Source organism: Ranitomeya variabilis, chromosome 6 (assembly GCF_051348905.1).
Source record: "Ranitomeya variabilis isolate aRanVar5 chromosome 6, aRanVar5.hap1, whole genome shotgun sequence".
In the NCBI taxonomy this organism is placed as follows: Eukaryota; Metazoa; Chordata; class Amphibia; order Anura; family Dendrobatidae; genus Ranitomeya; species Ranitomeya variabilis.
Genome location: NC_135237.1, coordinates 37868965 through 37896559, shown reverse-complemented (window position 1 = coordinate 37896559; position 27595 = coordinate 37868965). Strand labels below are relative to the sequence as shown.

Below are 27595 nucleotides of genomic sequence, written 5' to 3'. Positions count from 1 at the left end.
CAGAGGAGCTGTGCAGTAAATGTGGAATGTATTAGGGAGCTCGCAGACCAGAATCAGAAGAGAAATGGAGGTTAATTGAGAGGTTATCCTCATAAAAGGGACTCTCTATGGACCGGAGTGTGGAAAGCTGTGAAGCCCAGACACCAGTGAGCGCAGGGTCAAGTAGTGAGAGCGCAGATCACAGCCGAGCTGGAGAATACTAAGATCGCTTCTAGCACAATGCTAATTCTGACATCTGCGGGATACAGATAGAATTCACTACTGTGCAGAATGGAGTACATAGCAACGGGACAGAGGGAACGGGCCGTCAGATAATGACCTAGTGTTTAAATCACACTTTTATGTTACATTTATTCTCTTTTTTTAAGTTGATAATGCTTTTTCCAATTTCCATCAGAAATCTTGCAGATTTCACACAAGTCTAATGCTAGTCTCATATTTCCTATTATGCACAGAAGACGATTGAGCAGCCTCATTATCATCACAGACAGGATTACAATGCAAGGTAACAAACACCTCCTGTACAATGACTGATACCACCTCTATATACAGTAGATAACACAGAATCCACCGTACACAATAGATGTCACAGCTCACCTCCTCCTGTACAATTACTGATAACACCTCTATATACAGTAGATAACACAGAATCCACCATACACAATAGATGTCACAGCTCACCTCCTCCTGTACAATGACTGATAACACCTCTATAGACAGTAGATAGCACAGGATCCACCATTCATAATAGGTGATGTCACAGCTCACCTCCCCCTCCTGTACAATGACTGATAACACCTCTATATACAGTAGATAATACAGGGTCCACCATTCAGAATAGGTGATGTCACAGCTCACCTCCTCCTCCTGTACAATGACTGATAACACCTCTATATACAGTAGATAACACAGGATCCACCATTCACAATAGGTGATATCACAGCTCACCTCCTCCACCTGTACAATGACTGATAACACCTCTATATACAGTAGATAACACAGGATCCACCATTCACAATAGGTGATATCACAGCTCACTTCCTCCTCCTGTACAATGACTGATAACACCTCTATATACAGTAGATAACACAGGATCCATCATTCACAATAAGTGATATCACAGCTCACCTCCTCCTGTACAATGACTGATAACACCTCTATATACAGTAGATAATACAGGATCCACCATTCACAATAGGTGATGTCACAGCTCACCTCCTCCTCCTGTACAATGACTGATAACACCTCTATATACAGTAGATAATACAGGGTCCACCATTCACAATAGGTGATGTCACAGCTCATCTCCTCCTCCTGTACAATGACTGATAACACCTCTATATACAGTAGACAACACAGGATCCACCATTCACAATAGGTGATGTCACAGCTCACCTCCTCCTCCTGTACAATGACTGATAACACCTCTATATACAGTAGATAACACAGGATCCACCATACACAATAGATGTCACAGCTCATCTCCTCCTCCTGTACAATGACTGATAACACCCCCATATACAGTAGATAATACAGGATCCACCATACACAATAGATGTCACAGCTCACCTCCTCCTCCTGTACAATGACTGATAACACCTCTATATACAGTAGATAACACAGGATCCACCATTCACAATAGGTGATGTCACAGCTCACCTCCTCCTCCTGTACAATGACTGATAACACCTCTATATATAGTAGATAGCACAGGATCCACCATTCACAATAGGGGATATCACAGCTCACCTCCTCCTCCTGTACAATGACTGATAACACCTCTTTATACAGTAGATAACACAGGATCCACCATTCACAATAGGTCATGTCACAGCTCACCTCCACCTCATGTACAATGACTGATAACACCTCTATATACATTAGATAACACAGGATCCACCATTCACAATAGGTGATGTCACAGCTCACCTCCTCCTCCTGTACAAGGACTGATAACACCTCTATATACAGTAAATAATACAGGATCCACCATTCACAATAGGTGATGTCACAGCTCACCTCCTCCTCCTGTACAATGACTGATATCACCTCTATATACAGTAGATAATACAGGATCCACCATTCACAATAGGTGATGTCACAGCTCACCTCCTCCTCCTGTACAATGACTGATAACACCTCTATATACAGTAGATAACACAGGATCCACCATTCACAATAGGTGATGTCACAGCTCACCTCCTCCTCCTGTACAATGACTGATATCACCTCTATATACATTAGATAACACAGGATCCACCATTCACAATAGGTGATGTCACAGCTCACCTCCTCCTCCTGTACAATGACTGATATCACCTCTATATACATTAGATAACACAGGATCCACCATTCACAATAGCTGATATCACAGCTCACCTCCTCTTCCTGTACAATGACTGATAACACCTCTATATACAGTAAATAATACAGGATCCACCATTCACAATAGGTGATGTCACAGCTCACCTCCTCCTCCTGTACAATGACTGATATCACCTCTATATACAGTAGATAATACAGGATCCACCATTCACAATAGGTGATGTCACAGCTCACCTCCTCCTCCTGTACAATGACTGATAACACCTCTATATACAGTAGATAACACAGGATCCACCATTCACAATAGGTGATGTCACAGCTCACCTCCTCCTGTACAATGACTGATAACACCTCTATATACAGTAGATAACACAGGATCCACCATTCACAATAGGTGATGTCACAGCTCACCTCCTCCAATTTTCTTCACAGAGACCTTTTGCCCAGAATGGAGCAAAACATTGGGTGTAAGTCAGTCTAATGCTGCTAACTGGAAAAATGACTAACATAACAATTTCCTATTATGATCAACTGTGAAAATTGCAAGATTAATATATATATAGAATATGAAAAATGTAAACAAAAATATGTATTTTTTTAAAGACACATTTAACATTACACAACAATTTGGACAATAGGTCATTTTCTGGTGACACATTCTCTTTATAGGGGATGTACTTAATTTTATACTGCTAATTTTATGGCCTATTTAAGTAACAGATGATAGTAGTAATCCTTTGCTCAGTCATATACCCACCAGGGCTCCTGGGGACCACACTGAATGCTCATTGGCTGCCTCAAATGACCTCAAGTTGTAACCAATCACTGGCCAAAACAGTGACCTTCCTCGTCAGTGATTGGCTGCGATGACATTTCCTGATATTTCTGGTGATTGGAAAGGAGACCAGGAAACAGATACTAGCAGGGGCTGGATGAGGTTGGGATCTGGAGATTCGGGGGTCAGAGAGGGGGATATCGCTTCTTTTATTTTTTTTTAAACTTGTCTAAGCCATTTTAAAAATAATTTCTGATGAATATGCAACAGTTATGGTACCGCGATGCTCCAACTATTATCTGAATTACAGATAAACCATTGTCTACTTTATAGAAGAAATTCATCTTACCGTTGTATCCATCTTGATTCAAATCGCCTAAACTTGTGATAGCGCTGCCAAATCTGCCAAACACTGCGTCCCCCTTCAGTAACTGAGCGTCTCTGAACATAAGAGGACTCTCCTGCAAGTAGAGGTAAACGTGGCCCACTTCTTTTGGGCTACTCTCGAATTCACGGTCCATGTACAGTGGCGCCCCCACTAGGACATCATCTAAACTGCACAAAGAAGGTATATAATCATTCAGAAATATTTGTCAGCTACACACTGCATGCATATCAGCAATTTCCTCAAATACCCTCTCTAGGAGAATAGATCTTTAAAGAGCACATGATTTTGCACTCTCTTACCCTTCCTAATAATTTTGCACTCCATTATCCTCTCTAGTAATGTTGCTCCCTTTTTCCCTTCCTAATAATTTTGTTCCCATTTTCCCTTCCTAATAATATTGTTCCCTTTTTCCCTTCCTAATAATTTTGCACTCTTTTATCCTCTCTAACAATTGTGCTCTCTTTTTCCCTCCCTATTAATTTTGCTCCGTTTTTTCCTTCCTAATAATTTTGCTCCTTTTTTTCCTTCCTAATAATTTTGCACTCAGTTATCCTCTCTAGTAATTTTGCTCCCTTTTTCACTTCCCAACAATTTTGATCCCTTTTTCCCTTCCTAATAATTTTGTTCCCATTTTCCCTTCCTAATAATTTTGTTCCCATTTTCCCTTCCTAATAATTTTGTTCCCTTTTTCCCTTCCTAATAATTTTGTTTCCTTTTTCTCTTCCCAATAATTTTGTTCCCATTTTCTCTTCCCAATAATTTTGTTCCCATTTTCCCTTCCTAATAATTTTGTTCCCATTTTCCCTTCCTAATAATTTTGTTTCCTTTTTCTCTTCCCAATAATTTTGTTCCCTTTTTCCCTTCCTAATAATTTTGCACTCAACCGAGTGCAAAATTATTAGGAAGGGAAAAAGGGAACAAAAAAAATCCTCTCTAATAGTTTTGCTCCCTTTTTCACTTCCTAATAATTTTCCGCTCTGTTATGCTTCCTAATAATTTTGCCCCCTTTTTCCCTTCCTAATAATTTTACACTCTGTTATCCTCTCTAATAACTGTGCTCCCTTTTTCACTTCCTAATAATTTTCTCCTCTGTTATCCTTCCTAATAATCTTCCTTCCTTTTTTCAACTTCCTAGTAATTTTGCACGCTGTTATCCTTCTTAATAATTTTAACTTTTGACTTTTTTGTTTTCCTTCCTAGTAATTTATACTTAATTTGACAACTGTTTGTAACCATTCATCATCATTACTGATTGGACAGTATTAGTAAGTGTAAGGACTCAACCGGTAAAAGTGCTGAGAATTCCCCTTTAAATCAAGATTGCCTATGGAGCAGATAATTTAATCGATTTATCATTTGCTTAAGTTTGAGGAGTATGGGAATATATTAAAGGGGTTGTCCAGGACAGACATCTTGATGTATCCATAGGATACATCATCAATATCAGATCGCTAGGGGGTCCGATACCCAGCAGCAATCAGCTGTTGTCAGATCCAGCAATAGCCAGATGTAAACACTATACAGTATAGTGACAATTCTTTGGTGCTGCACCACAGCTGCTATTCAATTGCTGTTCCAGCCCCTACACAGTTTGCAATTCTGTGCTGTTCCAGCTCTCCAAACTGTTCAAATCAGGCTGTCGCCAGACCTGATAACAGGTGATTGTTTGGGGTTCGATAACCTGGCCTAAGAAAAAAATCGTCATTATTTCAATTTTTGGACAACCCCTTTGAGGCAGATCAAATAATGCATTTCTATAACATAGTGGTGTACACAGTGGATGCAGCTTCATAACGAAGTAAATTAAAATGTTACACTTACACGCTCCTGAGGAAGGACAGAAGGTCCTGGCAGCCATAGGCCATTTTTTACATCCTCTCAGGTGGAGACCACTTTCCTTTGCAGATTCTCACCACCCATTAAATTTGGGACAAGGCCAACCTGGGTAGGGGCACCCACTCTCTTTGGACCCCTATAGTACATACATCCTATTATCACCTAAACCTAAATTAGTGTCTCATGAGTATCAGCTATGCTTCATAAATATCGATCTCAAGGTGCATTAGCGAGGGCCGAAGTTCTCGCCCTATCCAACAAGGCCAAATCCGAGCACAATTATCTTACTGTACACCATTCTTTCCCATCTAAATGATGCATAGAAAGCAATGTACGTAAATACACAGGACATTAACCTCCGCGAGCCCGCCATGACATGCATGGAATCCGAGGCTCTTAAAAATATCACTTATGAGCACAGATGTGTACATTATGTGACACGAACATATGCATTGTGTAAATGTTTAGAATCTGCAGGACAGTATATAATTATGATTGATGACTGATTATGGATCGTTGTATGCAGCAATAAAATATGATAAACTCCTGCACATGTATACAGGCAAATACACGTACACAGGCAGTCATTCATTGGATGCAACGTCACAGGACTCAATACTCTCTTTTTTGGGCTTTTAAAATAAAAGTTTCCGTGATGAAAAGGAGAATACTGTATACAAAACAAAAAATATATATATATATGGCTATTCAATTTCATACTTAAAGGGGTTGTCTGGTCCAAATCAATAAGTCTGCAGTCACTCTTTGTATTTTTATCATTGGGCTTAATTACCGCTGTTCTCCTGAATCCGGCGATGTTTATCTTATTTTCATGCGTCTCTCCGTTCCCGAGATATGGCCCTCTCTTCCCTGTCTGTAAATGTTGCCTTGTTAGCAAAGTGGGCGTGGTTCTCATCTCTTCTCGGTGGCCTTATCTATGAGGACCACACCCACTTTGATAATAAAATGGCATTTATACAGAGGGAAGAGAGGACCATAACTCAGGAACGGAGAGAAGCAGGAGCAAAAGGAAAACAGCGCCGGATTCAGTAGGACCCCGGCAATAACAATAGGATAACAAACTGCACATTTATGGCAAGTGACTGGTGCTCCTTAAAGCTCTTATAGCCTACCAAGAATTTATTAAAAGGGTTTGTTCATGATTAAATAATATTATCTGAGGTTTTTTTAAACAGTTTTAAACAATTAAATATGGCCCGACAAAAGCATGTTCCATGACAACATCCTAATATGACAACTATAATGGGTCTATTGGGCAAAGCTGTTAGGCCAATCACTAATAGATGGCACTATTGCCAGTTCTGTAAATGGGCTGTATGGCTGACTTGCTCATACAGGTACTATAAGGAAGACTTTTATTATAGGAAGGGCACCGTTAAACAGTAATGTAGTTGGCGTTATCAATGTGAGTCCTACTATGAAACTTAAGAGGTTACTGCAGTTGGTGGGTCAATGTGCAACTTCGAACTATTTGAGCAATTTCTAATTTTTCTGTACTGTCTGGACAATTAATGTCCTCTTAAAGAAGAACTCCTCCTCCCATCAAAGTTTTAATCCTCTTCTTATATTGTAGTCATCATATTATACGGAACTGTGTACTCACAATTGCTCATTTTACCTTTCTACCCAGATAATTGTTCTCTTTTATCTGATCTATGTAGAAACAGGAAGTCTCTTGTCCCTGCATAAATTATTCCCCTCTTCAACTCCTGACCCAGCTCCTCCCTCCTTCCACTCTGCCAGGGACTTTTGCAGAGACTTATGGCTCATACAGGGAAAATTGACCTCCTGTTTCTACATAGAGCTTAGAAAGATTCAACTCCTCAGTTTTAATCGCGTGATGTCATAGACCTAATGGAAAAGAGAATAATTAGCTGGGTAGAAAGGCAAAATGAGCAATTGTAAGTACACAGTTCTATATAATATATAATCACAATATAATAAGAGGATAAAAATTTTGATGGGAGGTGGAGTGCTTCTTTAATGTCATTAAATTATATATATATAGTAGCATCTCTACCATTCACACTCTTTCTACTAGATTTTGTAAAAAAAAAAAAAAAACTCCTGCCAATCCATTTTGCAGTGTTTCCACTGACGACTCTTCTACTACAAGAGCGTCTGACATTTAGCAGAATACAGGGCACAGCATGAAACCATAAGCATTATGGTAAACCATAAGCCACGTATTTACATCTAAAGTAACCCCCATATACATGTCAGACATTGATTCCTCCCCCTCCGCCTCCCGTGCGTCGTCTTAAAAATGAAAATGCAGCGAAGTGGCAAAATGGAGTAAAACACAGTTCTTCATGGTGGTAATTAAGAGCGGCCCAAACATTGGAGGATAGTGTTAACATACCCGTCATTGTTTACATCTGACACGGCGACTGTATATCCGAAGTATGAAGCCATCTGGAAAGAGAGAGGTTTTAACAATGGCACGACCCTCCTCGTATATATCTGCGAATGTATCAGCGTTCTGACATCAAACAATGTCTTAATGGGACAAGAATCTGCAAATCTTCAATATCTCACTGAATTATTTAAACAGGGAGCTGAACCTGAACCCTCAAAGGCCAATTTCCGAGACTTCCAGTAAACAAGGGCAGGCTAACCCCATAGATGGGAGGATGGATGGGCAGATGTTCCTCCATCTATATGGACATAAGGAATCACTGATACATTTAATGTGGTCGATGCATTATTCGGAGCTCCGATCGGAATCCTCCTTTTTTTATACTTATTTGGGTTATGTGGGTTCATTGGGGGTTTTTTTTGTCTTAAAGATGTATGGAGGCACGGATTATGTCACGCCCAGCAGGCAGCCGTGTATTTTTCTTAAGGTAATTTTTGCTCCCATCCTCCCATTTTTCAATGCAAACAAATGAAACCAAGGAAGCGCTTGTCTGCTGTGACATGGGAATCAGTATTGTATAGAAGGTTGTCTATACTACCCAGCTTTATTAGAAGAAAAATAAGAAAAAATAATATTATCACTTGTTTTATAATGTCAAAGCATTTTATTTTTTTAAAGAGAACCTTGCACTAGTTTTTTTTTATTTAAACTGAGTATTTCCTCCAATTGCGGCAGCTCCTCTGATTCTGGAACAGTTTTTATTTTTCTTCTAAGCCCCTCCATTCCAAAGTTATGCCCTCTGGAAACAAAGATGCAAAATTTCCCTTCAGCCAACTGGGTGAAGACCACAGGACCTTTCTGTGGGCGTAGCCATATTTTGATTGGCCAGGAGAAAAATAAAATGTTCACAGGAAGTTCTGTGGTGCACGCCCAGTTAGGTGAAGGAAAATTTTGCATCTTTTTAATTCCAGAGGGCATAACTTTGGAACGGAGGAGCACAGAAGAAAAAGAAAAACTGTTCCAAAACCAGTGGAGCAGCAAGAACTGGAGAAGGTGCTCAGCTTAAATGAAAAAAAAAAATCCAGAGAAAGGTCCCCTTTTCTTACGAGGCTATTTTATAACATTTTTCACTTATTTATTTATTTTTTTTTACATTTATTTAACATAGGAGGTTATGGGGAGTGTACTTTGAATTGAATCCATGTAGCTGCCATGGTGAATGGATGTTAAAATGAAATATTAGCCATCCAGTACAAAAAAAACCTCCTCCCTAATTGTGAGCAAATATGGTCTCTGATTGGAAAGGAGGTGATAACAAGAAGAAAAGTTCTTCTTTCACCCTCCCAAGTTTCGTCAATTGGTAAGGGGGTGATAAAAAGAGGAAAAGTACTTGTTTCACTCTCCCAGGGGTCACTCAAGACTGTACAAGCTGTGACAGATTGGGGTGTTTCGTCCTGCTAAAACTTGTACCTTCCCCCTTCCCTAAACAGAACCTTAAAAAAAATTTGAAAAATTTCTCCCCGCTCCCTTATTTCGAACAGGTTCTGCACCCCAAATTTTGCAACTGGAACACTGATATCAGTATCATGAAACTATTCGACAAGTATTTTACATATAAAATGGATAAAAGCCAATTATCTGTCTGTGTCTTACAGGCTCATCAATAACCCCCACGATGTGTAAAATTACCTGATCACCTGTGAAATTGTGAATGTACGTCATCTCTGTAGAGTCAATGATGGTGACCTGGAAAAAGAGATGGTGGTCCATCAGCCTGATTATATGGGGTCAATATAATTTGAGGCCTTATTTATCAAAATTTCACATTAAGTTTTTTGGTGTACAACTTCTTGAAATATCTCAAAATTGTGCACAACACATAGTTGCATAAAAAAGGTGATTTCTGCCATTCTTACACCAATCTTGAACAGTTCTACCTACATTTAAAGAAAAGGGTGTAGCTGTGTCGGGAAGCAGCATGGGCAAAGCCATCATAATTTATGGCATAAAAGTGTCATAAGTTAGCACAGAAGAGTTCCGTCAGTACATCTCAAAATAAATTTGGTACAACTTACTACAAATTCCGTAAGAGATGACCAATGTATATCAATTTCTCACCATTTTCAAGATCATCTGCTGCTTACAGTGGCATGTAAAAGTTTGGGCACCCCTGGTCAAAATCTCTGGTATTATGAACAGTTAAGCAAGTTGAAGATGATATGATCTCTAAAAGGCCTAAAGTTAAAGATGACACATTTCCTTTGTATTTTAGAAAAGATAACTATACATATAGTTATTTTTTACATTTCTAGAAATTACAAAATGGAAAATGGGCCAATGCAAAAGTTTAGACACCCCGTGTGGTTAGTAACTAGTAGCACCCCTTTTTGCAAGTATCACAACTTGTAAACCCTTTTTGTAGCCAGCCAAGAGTTTTTCAATTCTTGTTTGAGGGATTTTCATCCATTCTTCCTTGGAAAATTCTTCTAGTTCTGTGAGATTCCTGGGTCGTCTTGCTTCCTCTGCTATTTTAAGGTCTAGTCACAGATTTTCACTGATGTTCAGATCAGGAGACTGTGAGGGCCATTATAAGCCTTCAGCTTGTGCCTTTTTAGGTCGTCTATTGTGGTTTTTAAGATCATTATCCATTTGTAGAAGCCATCCTCTTTTCAGCTGCGGCTTTTTTACAGATAGTGTTATGCTTGCATCAAGAATTTGTTGAAATTTCATTGAATCCATTCTTCCCTCTACCCGTGAAATGTTCCTTTGCCATTGGCTGCAACCCCAAAGCATGGTTGATCCACCCCCATGTTTAATGGTTGGCGAGATGTTCTTTTCCTGAAATTCTGTGCCCATTTTTCTCCACACATAACTTTGGTAATTATGGCCAAAGAGTTTTATTTTAACCTCATCGGTCCACAGGAATTGTTTTCAAAAAGCATCAGGCTTGTTTAGATGTTCTTTTGAAAACTTCTGAAGCGGATTTTTATGGTGAAGACGCAAAAGAGGTTTACTTCTGATGACTCTCCTATGAAGGTCATATTTTTGCATGTGTCTCTCAACAGTTGTTGTGAATTCCGCTCTTGGGCTCCCTCCGGTGGTTGTAAGTAGCACTTTTGTGAATTCTGCTCTTGGGCTCCCTCCTGTGGTTTTGAGTGGTATAGCTGCTTCTTGGATTTAGCATCAGCAGCTGCTTCCACTGATCGTCTTTCTGGCTCGGCTATTTTAGTCTGGCCTTATCCCTCAATCAATGCCAGTTGTCAATTGTTCCTGCTTGGAGCCACTGCTCTTTTGGATTTCCCTGACACTCTGTCCAGTTCAGCAAAGATAAGTCCTTGCTTGTCCTTTTGCAGTCCACTTGTTGTGGACTTTATTGTTCAGCACATTCTATGTTTTGCTCATTTGTCCAGCTTATCAGTATGGATCTATTCAGCTAAGCTGGAAGCTCTGGGCTGCAGATTTTGCCCTCCACACCTTTAGTCAGGTGTGGAGATTTTTGCATATCTCTGCGGTGGACTTTTTCTAGTTTTTATTACTGACCGCACAGTGTTCTTTCCTGTACTATCTATCTAGCTAGAAGTGGCCTCCTTTGCTAAATCTTGTTTCATACTACGTATGTCATTTCCTTCTCCTCTCACAGTCAATATTTGTGGGGGGCTGTCCTTTCCTTTTGGGATGTTCTCTGAGGCAAGATAGCTTTCCTATTCCTACCTTTAGGGGTAGCTAGTTCTCTGGCTGTGACGAGGTGTCCAGGGAGTGACAGGAACATCCCACGGCTACTGCTAGTGTTGTGTTAAGATCAGGAACTGCGGTCTGTATAGTTACCTGTTATGACCCCAATGGCAGAGGGTCTCAGGAATAATTGCTAAGTCTGCAAACACAGAAAACCAGCTCATAGGGCAGTGGTAACCAGCTGACCATATATCTAATCCTAGCACCACAAATACCAGCAGCCGGGGAACGTGCCTACGTTGATTCTAGACGTCTCGCGCCAGCCGGAGAACTAACTAACCCTAGAAGGGAAAAGAAAGACCTTTCTTGCCTCCAGAGAATAGACCCCAAAAGTTGGATACAAGCCCCCAACAAATAATAACGGTGAGGTAAGAGGAAAAGACAAACATAAGAATGAGCTAGGTATTTAGCAAAGAGAGGCCCACTAGCTAATAGCAGAATATAGAAAGATAACTTATATGGTCAGCAAAAACCCTATCAAAAATATCCACACTGGAAATTCAAGAACCCCCGAACCGTCTAACGGCCCGGGGGGAGAACACCAGCCCCCTAGAGCTTCCAGCAAGGTCAGGAATCACATTTAGTACAAGCTGGACAAAAATGAGAGCAAGCAAATAACCCAAAAAACAAAGAAGCAGGACTTAGCTTAATTTTGCACGAACCAGGACCAGCAGATAGGAGCAAACAGAATGTGTCTGATTACAACGATGCCAGGCACTGGACTAAGGATCCAGGAGGTTTATATAGCAACACCCCTGAACTAACGACCCAGCTGGGTGCAAACTGAGGGAAGAAAATCCCAGAGTCATATCACTAGTAACCACAAGAGGGAGCCAAAAAGTCTAATTCACAACAGTTACCACCTGCTCAGAGCTAGTCGCATGTCGCTCCTAAATTACCAGTCCATAACAACAGTAGAACAGTGTACCACATCTCCAAAGTCTACTAAATCTTTCTGAAGGTCTTTTGCAGTCAGACGGGGGATCTGATTTGCCTCTCTAGCAATCCTACGAGCAGCTCTAATTAAAATTTTGCTTGGTCTTCCAGACCTTATCTTGACATCCACTGTTCTTGTTAACTGCCATTTCTTCATTACATTTCGAACTGAGGAAAGGGCAACTTGAAAACACTTTGATAACTTCTTACAGCCTTCTCCTGCATTGTGGGCCTCCACCATTTTCATAGGCTTTGCAGCTTCTTAGAAGAACCCATGGCTGATGTTTTTTTGCCCAAAGTTAGAGGAGTCTAAGTTTTTATAAAGCTGGGAAATTTGCATCACCTGTCCTTTCCTAACATGATAGTGAATGAGCCATGACCCTAACAGGCTAAATAAGGTCTGAAACCTTGGTGAACGTTATCTGAGCACACAAATCTCCAACCCTTTAAAGGGAATCTGTCAGCAGGTTTTTGCTATTTATTCTGAGAGCAGCATAATATAGATCATTAGAGTCTGATTCCAGCGATGTGTCACTTATCAGGCTGTGTGTTGTAGTTTCAATGCAGTGTTTTATCAGCAGGAAATTATCACTGCAGGACTAGGTGTCACACGCAGGCCAGTCAGGCTGATCTGTGTAACCCCGCCTCCTCCTGATTGGAAGCTTGCTGAGATTGCACAACGTAGACCAATCAGTGGTGTGGGTGGGGTTATACACAGCTCAGCCTCTGCAACACAGAAAACGGGGATTCTATCAAAACTGCACCAAGCAATCCAGTAAGTGATACATCGTTAGAATCAGGGTCTCTTGCCCTATATTATGCTGCTCTCTGACAGCAAACAGAAGAGATCTTGAAAATACAAATATACTAGAGAGTTTTAGAACCAATTACTCTACAATTAATAATAAACTATATAATTAATAAAATGGGAAAAAAGTAAAACGCTTTAATAATTGATAATAATGGTGACAAGTAAAAAAAAAACATAATGATGTTTACATGAACAACCAATAATACATACATATCCAAAGTTCTGCTCGCCTCTTGGGATTCCAGCCACCAACTCTGTTGACAAAATGAAATGAAAACAGCAGATAAAGAAGTGAAATGACAGTAGCATTCAATGGTGAAAGTCTAAGGAATGGACATCGGCAGGTAGTGGTGGGGTTTCATATAAATCACATATAGCTTTTTATACACCAGCCTTTATTCTTTACTACCAAAGAGACCAAAACTTTTTAGTGAAATAAAAAAAACATAATACGCAGCACTTGGTACAGATGCATGACCTTATGTACTCAGCCAGAGGGATCAGGAGTTAATGGACAGGAAAATGTTCATAGACTATCACAGAAAAATATGGAGGCTAGCTCTTCCACTGGAGACTGAGAGGGCCGGGTTGCATACAGAGACGTTCTTGCTTCCTAGTTTCTACTGTAAAAAACAGTGTTCATCTCCTATTAACACGAGATTATGCTCTAGTGAAAATGAGAAGACTCTGCGAATCCTTTCAAAGTCTGTCCAGTAAAGTCAACAAGTGATGTGCAGAAATCAGGAAATGTCAGCTTATTAAATGTGCTCTAAGTAGCAGGATATGGAGCAGAGCTCTTCTCCTGGAGACATAGAACGGCATGAGAGATGCATAAAGAGGCTTATCTTGTTTTCTGGTTACGGCAGTACCATAGCGCAGTTATCTGATATTTATACATTTCCCTCTGATGATAATAATGAGATGACTCTTCTGATATTGTCACAATCTATACAGTAAAGCCAACAAGTGAGGTTCACAAATTAGGAAATGTCAGCTTATTGTACTTGCTGTAAGTGGGAGTATATGGAATACAGCTCTTCTCCAGGAGAAACAGAGCGACATGAGAGGTGCATAGAGAGATTTATTCTGTTTCTGGTTACTGCAGTACCATAGAGCAGTTATCTCATCTTAATCCATTTCCCTTTGATGATAATGAGATGACTCTGCTGATATAGCCTCAATCTATTCAGTAAAGCCAAGCGAGCTTCAGAAATTAGGAAGTGTCAGCTTATTGTGTGTCTTCTGGTGGTCAGTGTTAGAATGGTTGTCTGTCTTTAAAAGGCTGCAGTCGGACATGCATCGGATGACATCTTGTTCCAGTCACCTGAGTACTTCAGCCTATGGCAGGACTCAGCAAACAGGTGAATGAAGAGCAGGATGTCAGAAGAACGTCCTACTCATCATTATTTGTATGTTATAATGCTTAAAAAATATATATGTTTACTTATATAAAAAAGAACACAAGAAAGTAAAATAAACTATATTTATAATAAAAAAAGATATTTTCTTTAAAAATTGCATAAAAGATTATATATTACTAATATAATATACGGTATTATGGGACTCAACATTTCATCTGGACCTGGAAATGCACAATAACATAGATTTTTATTACTTTCTGTATGGGAAACGGCACGTAACATTTCTGATTCTAATTACCAGTATACATTACACTACTAACTGGGAATAGTGCTGCGTTATAATCACGGCTTGTGGTTACGTTCTGCTGGGATCCAGTATCTGACTAATCAGACTAACTTACTCAGACTCGCTAGCTGTAATTCACATCACAACCACTAGGTTTCCCTATACAGACACATACAGCGAAAACATCTCCCAACAGAGGATCACAAAATTATGTTTTGTTTTTTTTTTCTTATGATATGTTGCCTGAAGAAGAAAGGTAAGAAAAAACCCCTTCCACCTTCTTAAATGGCTCTAATCACTTGGTCCCTGGCTGTTCGGACCTCTAAAGATCAGCTATGATCTGTGGGAGACCCAGACCGCACTCATTCAATTCTCCTACAGCGCCTCCACAGGAGAAATGGAGTATCTACCTTGAGTCCTCCAAACCAGAGATCCTTTTTGCAGCAGTTCTCCATTTTGCCTACTAGGATCCTGAAGAGGAGATCACATCTATTAACTCATTATTCTTCATTCAAGTTTTTTTTTTTCATGTGTTTTTGAAACTAGGCCAACCCCTTTAAGCATCTCACAAATACATGGATAATTTATGACTTTAATACCATTGGTCTAATATAACCTAGCAATAAATAGATCAATCTGACATTTTGAATTATTCCCTAATTTTGTAAGATCAAAGGTTGATCACCTGGTTCCTGACTGTTGGGATGAGCTCTAATCTATAGGAAACCTGGTCAGCACTCATTCAGTTTTCCTGCAGCGCCCCCACAGGAGAAGTTGAGTAAAGGTCCTCCAAGTCAAAAATTATTTTTGCAGTTAGTAAGACTCACCTCTATAAATTATCTTTATTTTTTTTAACCGATAATTTGATGATTATGTAATTTTCCGGGGGTGGAGAGAAAAATGGAAAAGTGTATGGCTGTCATAACAAAAAATGTAAGACATAGAAGAATATCACATGGGTCTACAATGCGCTGATAGAACTACTGTTTTGATATACTGTACATCCTACTGGTTTCCTTACGGCCCTGCCCTTATGAAGTAGTTCAGAATAACTTTGTGATCTGACGAGCCGAAAGCAAAGAGCTCATGAGGACGGCTGGTCTAAAGGAAGTCTATTTCCAAAACACACTCAATCAATGTGATCTCCCATCAGAAACAGCTTGTTATAGGGTGGAAGTGGCAGGAGTGGAGCCTTTCATCTACTTCCTAAGACTCCGCGTACAGGCAGGTTCTTCTACAGCTGGTTCCTGTTAGAGTAGTTCCTGCCCCTCTGTCTACATGTTCTGCCTCAAAACTCCGAAGCCTGCGCCCAGAGACCCTACAAACAAAAAATGGAACATCTCATTTACCCCTAACTTCAATTTTTTTAAATCGATATATTGGAGGGTAGAGCCCCTCACCCTATAGATGAAATCCGCTGAGGAATATTTCCATCGGTGGTAATGTAAAAGTGTAGGAACTCTTATTCTCCTACTAAACAGTATGACGTGGCTCATTGCCCCCAAGAAGATCTGACCTGACCCTATAATGTTAGGCTATGCTCACACGTTGCGTTTTTGTTGCGCTTTTTTTTTTTACGCAAACTAAAAACTACTTTTCAGGCTACATTCCCATGTGATGAGATTTTTGGTGAGTTTTTTATGCTGCGTATTTAAAAAAAAAAAAAATGCCAGTAATCTATTTTACTTAATGGGTGCAGAAAATCTGCAACATCAAAAGCTCAACGTGGGAACGCAGCCTTACAGCACCAGCAAAAGCCATAAGATATCAGAAATCTCATACTGACTGAACTGTAAAAATGATGCATTTTTGAAAACTGCATTATGACAATTCTTTTTGCAGAGTTTTTGCAGCATTTTTACACTTAAAAAACAATGAAAAAGAAAAGAGCAAAAAACTAAAGTATGCTGAATTTATGCTGCTCTTTTGGTGTATAAAATATAACTTTAATATACAACCATTGACTCACACAATCTGCAGCAAAAAAAACGCACCAAAAAAGCTGCAAAAACTGCTTTTTACTGCCAAGAGAACAGGTTTTGCCGGCAGAAAAAAACTGCATCATGTGAACATACGGTAGCCTTATTGTACCCTAAAAATGCCCATAAAATAACTTTTTTTGTTGCCCTGAAATTTTGGTTAAATTTTGTCCTAAAATTACAAACTGATGGGGAGCCTAGACAATTGCCCAGATTGGTCGTCCCTAATGCCAACACTGACAGTAACTATATGTCGGATTCTGGGCTTATTTTTCAAGAATACCCCAAAAATCCTGCAAAATCATGCTAGGGCTTATTTTTCTAGGTAGGTCTTATATTTGGCGTAACACAGTTGTTTATTATAAAATAGGATCCAAGAGAACATTATTTATTCCAAATAATGTGGAGTATCCCAGAGCTACACATTTCAGGGGCCAACCTGGCACAAGAGGATATGATGGATAATGTATTACTTATGATATGCATTCTGAAAGTTTTAAAGGTCCAGACTGGTTTCTCCATTTGCAGCCATTAGTTTGCAGACCTCTATACTACCGAGACCCAAGTTTCCCTGAGTCATCATCGGATCGGGAAGATACGCATTGCTTCCACCAGTAATGGCACCCATCCTTTAATATTTAATAGTCTCGCAGTTAACCAGAGGCGCATTACTGACAATGACGAATGCTTGATAAAGAGCTGCCTCCTCTTATGGGAACCCTAATGCACCCAGGTCTGCGGTCTGAGGTTAGTACATTACCTTGCTCAGAATCGCCTGTAAATTCTCCTACAGCCACAGAGTAACCTGTTAAGAAAGAAAGAAAGAGATAGAACGTGCAATCAATTCTGCATCCAGGCACATATCATAGCAGAAGCCGGGACTCACGATCCGTCCATTATAAAACGGTACATAGAACATAATAAAAAATAATATAAAAACGGACACTGACACCTCTCCATTTAATGGCCATTAATTAATCATATTATCTATATATTTTTACTATTTTTTTATTACATATATTATTGCGAATGTGGATTTTTTTAATTACTTTTCTTTATCTTGCTGAAGATGGAATGACCAGCATTTAGATATTTGCTTAACAGCAGCAACATGAATCATAGGAAATAATAGCTTAGATATGACACATCGATTTGAGAGAGTGTTGTGGGCATGTTCTGTCATCTGTGCAGAGGTCATTGCACAGAGAGGGGGAGGAGGTGAGCCATGACATCACCTATAATGAATGATGGATCTTGTTTTATCTATATATAGTAGAATCGGTGGGAATTGAAGTCAAATTTCTTTTTAAGAACGTTGGTAATTTTTTTTTACATTTTTCATATTGCAGTCTATATTGGAAAAAAAATTACTTTTATACTTCCTGTTCTGTATAGATCACTTTTCAATGCCTATATATTAGAGATGGTGCAAACTGATTTGCAGGACACGTTCCGTCGGCCACGTAGGTAATCTATGGCCGCTGAACAGGCCATCAGGCGCAGAGACCCACCAGATCCCAGCACCGCAATACAAAGACCGGCAGCAGACGATGGCTTGCACATCACGGGTGGTGCATGGCAGTGATGTCATACATTGCCGGTTGTCACACACGTGGATTGTGGACCCGCTGTGCCACGGCCGGGCTTACCCAGCTTGGCAGCTTCCTTGTTTTCGCTGGAGCTCCTGATGGTGGAGTTGGGCTTGAACTGCAGATAGGATAACCACTCCTAGGCAGTCCCCGGGACTGAAGCAGCTGATCCCCAAGGGTCAGGATAGCCATTGCGGATATGGCCTTGAAGTCACTGGGAGGACCGGATTCGTAACTTATTGAGACAAAACGGATTCAGGTACCGCCGGAGCGGATTCAGGTTCAGGTACCACCGGTGCAGTCTTAGGTTCAGGTACTTTCCTTTAAGAATTGGGGCGTGTGTGCCTGCACTAGGCGCTCCACTGAGAGACCTGCGCATCGTGTGCAGGTCCAGAGCAACAGAATATCGTAGGAGAGGATGGAAACACCACCGAGCTGCCAGGGCGGTGAGTATGTCAGAATCCCTGCTGGGAGGAGGGAAAATGGCCACGCAGGGACGCCGACACTGGTGTTACACCTGTGCTGGCACACTGAAGTCAGTTTCTGGCTTCTGTGCCGACTTATTTATTTTTAACATGTGCTGTAGAAGAACGAAAGACATTATTGCTGGAAGGAGCTCAGGATGGGGGACATTATATTAGGAAGAGGTTCAGTATGGGTGTTGGCAGCAGATTAATCTCTGTACTGTCCAGCCGTTTAACAGTGAATATATATTTATTCAGGAACAAAGATAACACAGCTTACAACTGTTATTTCGTATAGCTTAAGATCTTAGCATCGTATCTGTCAGATTGGAAAGTGAAAGTAAAATTATGCTCCAGGTACACACACAGTGAGTGAGCAGAAACTTCCTGTTTGTTTGGTTTATTTTTAACAGTGCTTTACTGGCAATAAAACGCTACTGCTGGAGACAGAAACTCATGCACTATTAAACAGTAGTAAATAGTAGTTGATGCAATATATACAATAATAAGTATTATTCCAATAATGGGTGACATTGTTTTAAGATGGGGCCCAGGATAGAGGGCAGCATTATTATAGGAAGAGGCCAGGAGATGGATATAATTACTGGAAGGAAGCCAGTATAGGGGCTATTACACCAGGGAGGAGCTCAGGATGTAGAACTTTATACCAGGAAGTGGCCCAGGATGGGAAGAATTATACCAAGAAAGGGCTCAGGATGGGAAACATTGATATAGGATTGGGTGGGAGGGGCATTATTACATAAAGGGGCCCAACAACTGGGGACTGTATTACAGAAAGGTGTCCGGGGTGGGGGACATTCATTCAGTAAGGGGCCAGTACAGGGAATATTATTACAGGAAGGGGTCCAGGATGGGGGACATTATTACAGAAAGGGGTTCAGGATGGGGGACATTATTACAGGAAGGGGCCAGGATTTAGGACATTATTACAGGAAGGGGCCAGGATGGAGGACATTATTACAGGAAGGAGTCCAGGATGGGGGACATTATTACAGAAAGGGGTCCAGGATGGGGGACATTATTACTTAAAGGGGCCCAGGATGGGGGACACTATTGCAGGAAGGGGCCAGGATGGGGGACATTATTGCAGAAAGGGGCCCAGTATGGGGGACATTAGTAAAGAAATGGGCCTAGGATGGAGGACATTATTACAGAAAGTGGCCCAGGATGTGAGTGCTGCCTTTTTTGTTTGAGAGTATATGTGCTGGAGACTCTAGGTTCAGCACCTTTTCACACTTAGTCTATGTTTGGATGTGATGGTCAGTTTTTTTAAATTTGTATTCATTAGCCTTCTGACTGAGCACTCTGCCTTTTAGCCACAGGTGTTTTTAATCCCAGCAGGTCCATTACTTCTCCACAGAGATATAGATTTTAGTCTAACAGAGGATTTATGTTCCCATACAGATGAAGACTTTATTCTAAGTGAGGAAAGGCATTGATAGGTCCTGGAAACGAGAAATACCTTAACGTGGCTTCCAGGTACACATGAATTGGCCTATTTATGCGCTAAACTTTCGCAATTTTTCATATTTCAGATTGCTGCCTTTTTTGTTTAAAAAAAAAATGATTACAGGAAGGGGCCCAGGATTAAGGACATTAATTCAGTAAACGGCCAGTACGGGGGACATTATTACAAGAAGGGGCAAAGATGGGAGACATTATTACAGGAAAGGGCCATGATGGGGGACATTATTACAGGAAGGAGCCAGTACAGGGGACATTATTACAGGAAGGAGATGGGACAGAGGACATTATTACATGTGCAGTGAATACACATATTTTTTATAGGTTCTATAATGATACAAGAGCCCATACATCTGTCCAGCATGGAGGTGGGGGCCAAGGTACAAATTTTGAACTGGGGCCCATCGTACTCTAGTTACGTTACTAGGTAGAGATATGAAAGAAAAATGGCTGATATATCAATGAAACACAGCATTCCATGGAAAATGTAGGTTTTAGTGCTTTTACAGATTATAACACGAGCTGACACTGTACAGGAAAGATTACGGTACAGGCATAATCTTCTCATTATGTAAAAGTGGATGGTTGCAATTAGCTCTATTACAGTACATTATAAATGGCCACATCACAACAGGCCTCACATTACGCTCTAACAAATGAGAACGCCTGGGGTTAAACAGTAGGTAGTGTATCATCTACTTACATATGGGGAGACAATTACCCCCAGAGAAATTTCCTTGTCAACCGGAACCGGCAAACAGTCAATGAGAACCACAAATTCTGATTACACGCCAAGATCATGTAAACACATCCTAAGGCATCAGGCCCATCGTCGAGAATCCAATGTTCGTGCCTTACGTTGCCTCAGACGTGGAACATAAGGATTCCTAGACTTCTTTACCATGTGGAACAGAGCGAGTATATTATGCGTTGCCTGATTTCTACCTTTAGTTCATATAATGGCCGGTTTATAGCGACAGTAAAGCAGAGACATGACTGTCAGTGCCGTCTTGCCGGGAAATAATATGGCTGCCTACGCTGTTTAAAAATTACTATGAATATGAAAAGGAAAGAATTACGAGATTGATTATAGGAATGATACTTGATTACTACAATAATTATCCCATGGCATTTTTATTTTCTTAAAAAATGTCATAAATACATAGAATATACATTACTCCACTCTCAACTCCCAGAATAGGCCTCTAGACCACAAGGTAAAATCTATGGACAATTTTTATTTTTGTTCATTTGTATCCTAAGCGTAAAAATCAAGCAAATTTATAAATAGTATTAATTGAAAATTTCCTAAGATTTTGCTGGTGTGCAGTCTGTGTAACCTCTTTAACTAGCGTGCTGTCCTGTTGAATCCGATATAAATCTAACAGCACACTGTTCTTGGCTGTGTTTCTCTCTACTTTCCCTTTACCTTCTAGCGTGAAGACGGCCATACACACTAGGCTAAATGCACACATCCATGTTTCCCGGTCTGATAATATTTGCTTTTGCCAAACTGCTATTTGGATGATACTCTCCTCCAGTCCCGGGGCTGTAGTTACGGCACATAAGATTTCTATAGCGCTACCATCACCCTTACCCCCATTTTGTTTCTAACGGTAATGCCCTATATATGCATGTTTGTCCCAAATGTTGTAAATGGTAGCTCAGACTGTGAAAAGGGAGGAAAGCATCCTAGTTATGAGGATCACACAGGCTGTAGATAGGGAAGAAAGCATTCAGAAGAAATTCTGTGGAAGGGGGAGATTCATATACTTTTCAGTCTGAGTGTGTGTCAACATACAGGAGGAAGAGCTCATGGGTCGTAGAAGAAGAAATAAGTCCAGATTTAAGTCTCCGAGGATCTAGAATAAACTGGGATACAGATGATGCAGTGACTTAGCAGGCTAATCTCAGGAATGGCTTTATTTTTCAACCAAAGGGAGCATAACATAACACTTCTTGGATGAGACCAAAGTCACTTAACCAGTATAACTTTAGCAACAGAGATGACCATATGGCCAATCACAGTGTTGACTCCTCCGGAATCTCAAAGCAGCAGTGTTACTGTATATGTTAGCTTCCCTGCTTTGGAGGTATCAGAACAGTAATTTAAGCAGAACCGCATAAAGCTTGCAACATGGTACTAGGGTCATAATCGTAATTCTTATTAATTGGCCATTGGATGTAAAAACTGGATCAAGACTGGACCCACCGAGCTCGGTCACATCATCTCCTACTGCGATCAGTGCGTGCCACCGACCAAGAATCAAATGCATATATATATATATATATATATATATATATATATATCACATAAAAAAATAATAATGACATCTGCAACACAGCGAATTAGAAAAGTTATTTATTTTCCTTATTTCTGAGAAGTGATTTAACATAAACCCTAATTTCTACCATTGCCTACAAGATAGGTCCCGAAACTGAAAAGCACAAACACAAAAAATCTGTGTCCTCCCCGGGAGGTAAAGGAATTAATTTCCTCTCTATAAATGTCACAATGGTTTGTATATTTTCAATGTTAATAAACATTGGGATTTGTCTCTGCGAGAGATTATCTAAGAAAATAAAACTATCTCTACGTATATAAATAAATCACAATGTAGAGATCGGAACGAGACACTTTATAGAAGGGAAGACCTAAATGGACGACATCCTGTGTATACCCCACCGAGCCTTAACCGCTGGGATCACTTCTATAAATCCTTATAAATTCCAGGATTTTAATGTCTCGGATAAAACACATTTTTCAATGTAAATTCCCATAGAAAAGTCCAGTTGCTCATGAAGTGATAGCTTTAAATAAAGTGGAGCGTTTGGATTTATTTTTTTTTCAGATTCTCTATAAATCATAAAAGGGGATGTGTCACAAGGATAACTCCCTGTCCATCAGCTCTTTAGGTCATATGGACATGATAGCGGGGGTACAAAGCTGAGCCTGGATGCTCATGTGACCCCATCACCTCCATGTATTATGGGATCACAAATTCTTTTAAATGGCCGGCAAGTAGTCCTACATGTTAGGGCTGGCGGAACGCACCAAATAATAAAGAGGTAGATGTGAGGTGCGTTCGCAGCCCGGGGTCCACCGTGCAGAGATGGTACCTGCTGCTGAGTAATGGCGGACGGACGCTTGCTCACACGTGGGTTAGACTTCACCCAGTGTGAATGGAGGCGAACTCTGTTGCTTCACAGAGTCGCGAAAATACGCTGCTCCCTGTTAGCAGTCACAGGGTGCAGCTGCAAGACACTAGTGGGATCCCTATGAATCACCCCCACTAATCTGGTGATTGGACTCGCTCTGACCCTCGGTGGCTTTTGAGCCTGAGGACGCCCTGAGTCAGATAAAGAGATCGAGCGGGAATTCCCACCCTACACTGACCAATTGTCAGGAAAGCGCACTGATTGCGCACGATGCCGTACAGACGGGCACTGCAAAAAGGCACTGTAATGTGTGCTACGTGTGCAGGTAGCACTGTCAGGCTCTAGGTAGCTCCCACCATTCGCGAGCAGTCAACAACACTAGGAATGGGAATGATTAAGGAGCTTTCATACATCGACAGTCACTCATCTACACTCACACGTTATCAAGTTTATACTAGCGCATGGCCGGGCGGCCATGCGAACCTTTTATAGCGGAAGCTCTCCGGGACCTTCCTAATGATCCAATAGGAGCTGCTACAGGACGTGAGCATGTGACCCCCGACCTCCAATGAGAGGTCGTCTCTTGGGCATGCTCAGTAGAGAAAAAGCAGGATTTAGTCCCAGGAGGGTCTGCTCGCCCCCTGATCAGTGCTGGTTACAATGGCTGGACCTGGAAGGGCAGCAGTAACCAGCCGCACAGTATCAGTTTGAGCCAGACGCTGGGACCGACGTCTCTGCTGAGCAGGCTCCACTGCGGCTGGAGGAGAATGGGAGACCGCAGTGTTTGAGATTCCCCCTGTGCAGCGGCAGGACCTCGACACCTAACACTACGTTTCCCATACAGGGGAAATCAGTGGCCAGATGTGGCGTTACCAGTGTGAGACATGTAATGACTGACAACCTGCTCTCTCTTCTATAAAGCAAGGGAGGAAAATAGAAGAACATTGTGATAATGTTGGCCAAGTTAGGAGATGTTGGCTGTCGTTTCATGCGTGTGCCGAGGGTTCTCTTTACGACTTACCTCTGTAGCTATAGTCGTAGGCAGAGTCACCAACTTTGGTCTTTTTCTCTCCAGCAAGGTTTCTGATAATGCTCCGGAAGGAATAGCCTTTAAATATCTCCACGACGTTGGCACTGAAGACCTGCCCTGAATACAAATACAATTATTTTATGAATCTTTTAATATAAATAACAGTTCTATTAATTTAAAATTTGTAATACACTTTATACGATAAATATTAGTCTTTCTCCACTTATAAGCCACTTCTCCCCCTCTCCTGATCTCATCATTCACTCTAAAAAAGAAAACAACCAAAATCCAAATAACAGTTCTATTAATTTAAAATAGTTTTTTCAACAACTTTGCATGAATTAATAGTACAAGTGACTATAAGACATTTGTAATATACTTCATAAGATAAATATTCTTCTTTCTCCACTTGTAAGCCACTTCTCCCCCCCCCCCTCCTGATTTATCTTGCTCAAGACAAGACAGACTGAGAGCTCATTAGCCTGCATGGTCTTTTACGTGTGCAGGCACTCTTATTGTCAGCTGCTGCTTTGATTTCCTTGGCTATCTACGGTAAGTTCTGCAATGTATAGTTATTGATTGTAGGGATGCATGTGCTATATTTCAGTTGTATTTCTAGTAGGAGTTTTATCTCAGCCCTGTGCTGGACTCACAGCTACAGTGCTCGGTGCTGCTTTATAATGTCCTCTATGCTACTGCTGCTTCTGAACATGTGCTAAATAGAGACATTTTATTCTGAAAAGTCAGAAGAGCAGGGACTCTTTAAGAGGAAATCGGTCAGCAGGTTTTTGCTATGGAATCTGAGAGCAACATGATGTTGGGTGGACAGAGATGCATCACTTACTGGACTGCTTGTTGCTTTGCTTTGTTTTGATAAAATCCCTATTTTCTATGCTGTAGATATAGCAGTGCCCTGTATAACCCCACCCACAGCCCTGATTGGTAGCTTTCTGTGTACACTGTCAGCAAGTTGCCAATCAGTGGTGGGGACGGGGTTCCACAGATTAGCCTGACTGGCCTGCATGAGACACCTTGTCCGATAGTGATCATCAGCTGCTGATAAAACACTGATTGTAATTAAACTACAGCACACAGCCTAGTAAGTGACATATCTATGGAATCAGACTCTCTTCCCCTACATTACGCTGCTCTCAAATTCAGGAGGAAAAAACTGCTGACAGATTCCCTTTAAGGTAAATGGACACCAAATACTACAAATGTAGAAGCTTTTAATAAATCAGTTTTATTTAGGTCTAATTGTGGAATTATCTTGGAGCCCCGGTGTAAATTCCATATTTATGGGCTTGCTCTCTAACCACCAGGACATCCTCAGATTTACCAGTATATGATGATGTCATGCTGTAGAATGGATGGACATAATGATAAAGACGGATTTCTGGATCAAGTGGTATGGCCCCAACGAGCATGAAAGCATGAATACATCACTGTCTGATTGATATGATATTAGTGCGCCTCTTAGGCCGTATAACACAGAGGAGGATCGCGCTGTAATGCTTGGACTGGCTGGCGGCTCTCCTGACCCAAGCACGACAGCATATATTTCTATGCAGCTATCTATCATTCTCAGCACAGGAGAGCCGCCAGCCAGTCCGTGCACTGCGATGCGATCCTCGTCCATGTTATACGGCCGTCTGACTGCACTTTATAGTGATACTGTTTTCTAATGACATAATCATATGGATTGAGTTATAATCATTGCATTCCCTTTAGTTTCAGCCGACAGAAAATAATATTTTCTGGTGTGGGATTCAGAAAATCTCTAATCATCCATCCTGTATAAGCTTGTTGCTAATGATTTATATCAAACAGATGGTAGACGGCCATGTTTTTTTTATCTCCAAATCAAAAATATATAATTTTCCCATCATGGAAGAAGATCAAATAATTCTAATTCCCCCGGGTAATAGCAGTACCTGGATAAGCTGTCCTGTGTATACATGAGGAATAACAATATATATGGTCATTACATGACTTGTAACCGGCACTTTTCTTATTATATGAACACTTTTTTATACTGCTCACTTTCTTGCTAAATGCATAGGTAAGCAACTTTCTAAATAGTCTTCATAAAAAAATCTACAATTTTGCTTTTGCTGTAGAAAGTCTGTTATCTAGCTCAGTTCTTTCCAAAACTGTTACAAATTAGAACACCTGCTTATGGTTCTGACAGCTCTCTCTGCCCTCACACTTACTTCTCCCAGTATTAGGCCACATTCACACTTTTAGTATTTGGTCAGTATTTTACATCAGTATTTATAAGCCAAAACCAGGAGTAGGTGATAAATACAGAAGTGGTGACGTATTTCCTTTATACTTTTCCTCTGATTGTTCCACTCCTGGTTTTGGCTTACAAATACTGATGTAAAATACTGACCAAATACTGAACTTGGCCTTAGAGGTAGCAACAGGTCAGGGGTTCTACACAGATGTGCATGGTGTGAATGGAGAAAAGCATCTATAGTATCAGGGAGGGCAGAGAGAAAAATAGGCTGTGGAAAACATAAAAGTACATGGAGAAAAACTAACTGCAGGATTGAAACTGTGCTGGTATATAAACACAGCTGTCCTCTGGATACATGTACATCTCACATCCAGCCTAAATTACTGGGAGAAAAACTCCCAAAAAGAAAATACAAATCTGAAACTTGGATCAGGCTGTAAACTGGATATATGTGTGTAGTGGTGGGGTATGAAAATGAATGAGGGAATGACAACTGCAGACTGAAATTGTATTAAGTAAAGGTTAATACATCTCATCTAAGTCCATCACCCTACCCGTCCTCTTTGTTGCGTTAATGACCTCTCACTCCCGTTTCCATGATTTCTTTCGTGCTGCACCAGTTTTTTGGAATGCACTACTCCAGAAAACCCCAGTATTTACAGCTTCAAGGGTTCCCTAAAAACACATTTCTTTAGACTGGCCTCTCCCCTCACCTGACTAATCAAGCTAACTATCCCCTGTTCTCTCTTCCACGCACTTTATATCTGTACAGATACTGGATGGTGACCAGGCCGCTTTATTTGAATGCTCCTATTTA

At 40.6% G+C, this 27595-nt stretch overlaps 1 protein-coding gene across 1 annotated transcript in view; it reads right to left on the bottom strand.

Moving 5' to 3' along the window:
• Window positions 1-27595, bottom strand: part of ITGA8 (integrin subunit alpha 8) — a 175593-nt gene that overhangs the window by 89734 nt on the left and 58264 nt on the right. Inside the window, exons 7-12 of the mRNA XM_077268244.1 lie at window positions 24528-24653; window positions 17570-17614; window positions 13394-13437; window positions 9394-9450; window positions 7708-7760; window positions 3450-3655 (exon numbers count right to left, since the gene is read on the bottom strand). Coding sequence (XP_077124359.1) covers window positions 3450-3655; window positions 7708-7760; window positions 9394-9450; window positions 13394-13437; window positions 17570-17614; window positions 24528-24653 — 531 coding nt within the window. The remainder of the gene's footprint in view (window positions 1-3449; window positions 3656-7707; window positions 7761-9393; window positions 9451-13393; window positions 13438-17569; window positions 17615-24527; window positions 24654-27595) is intronic.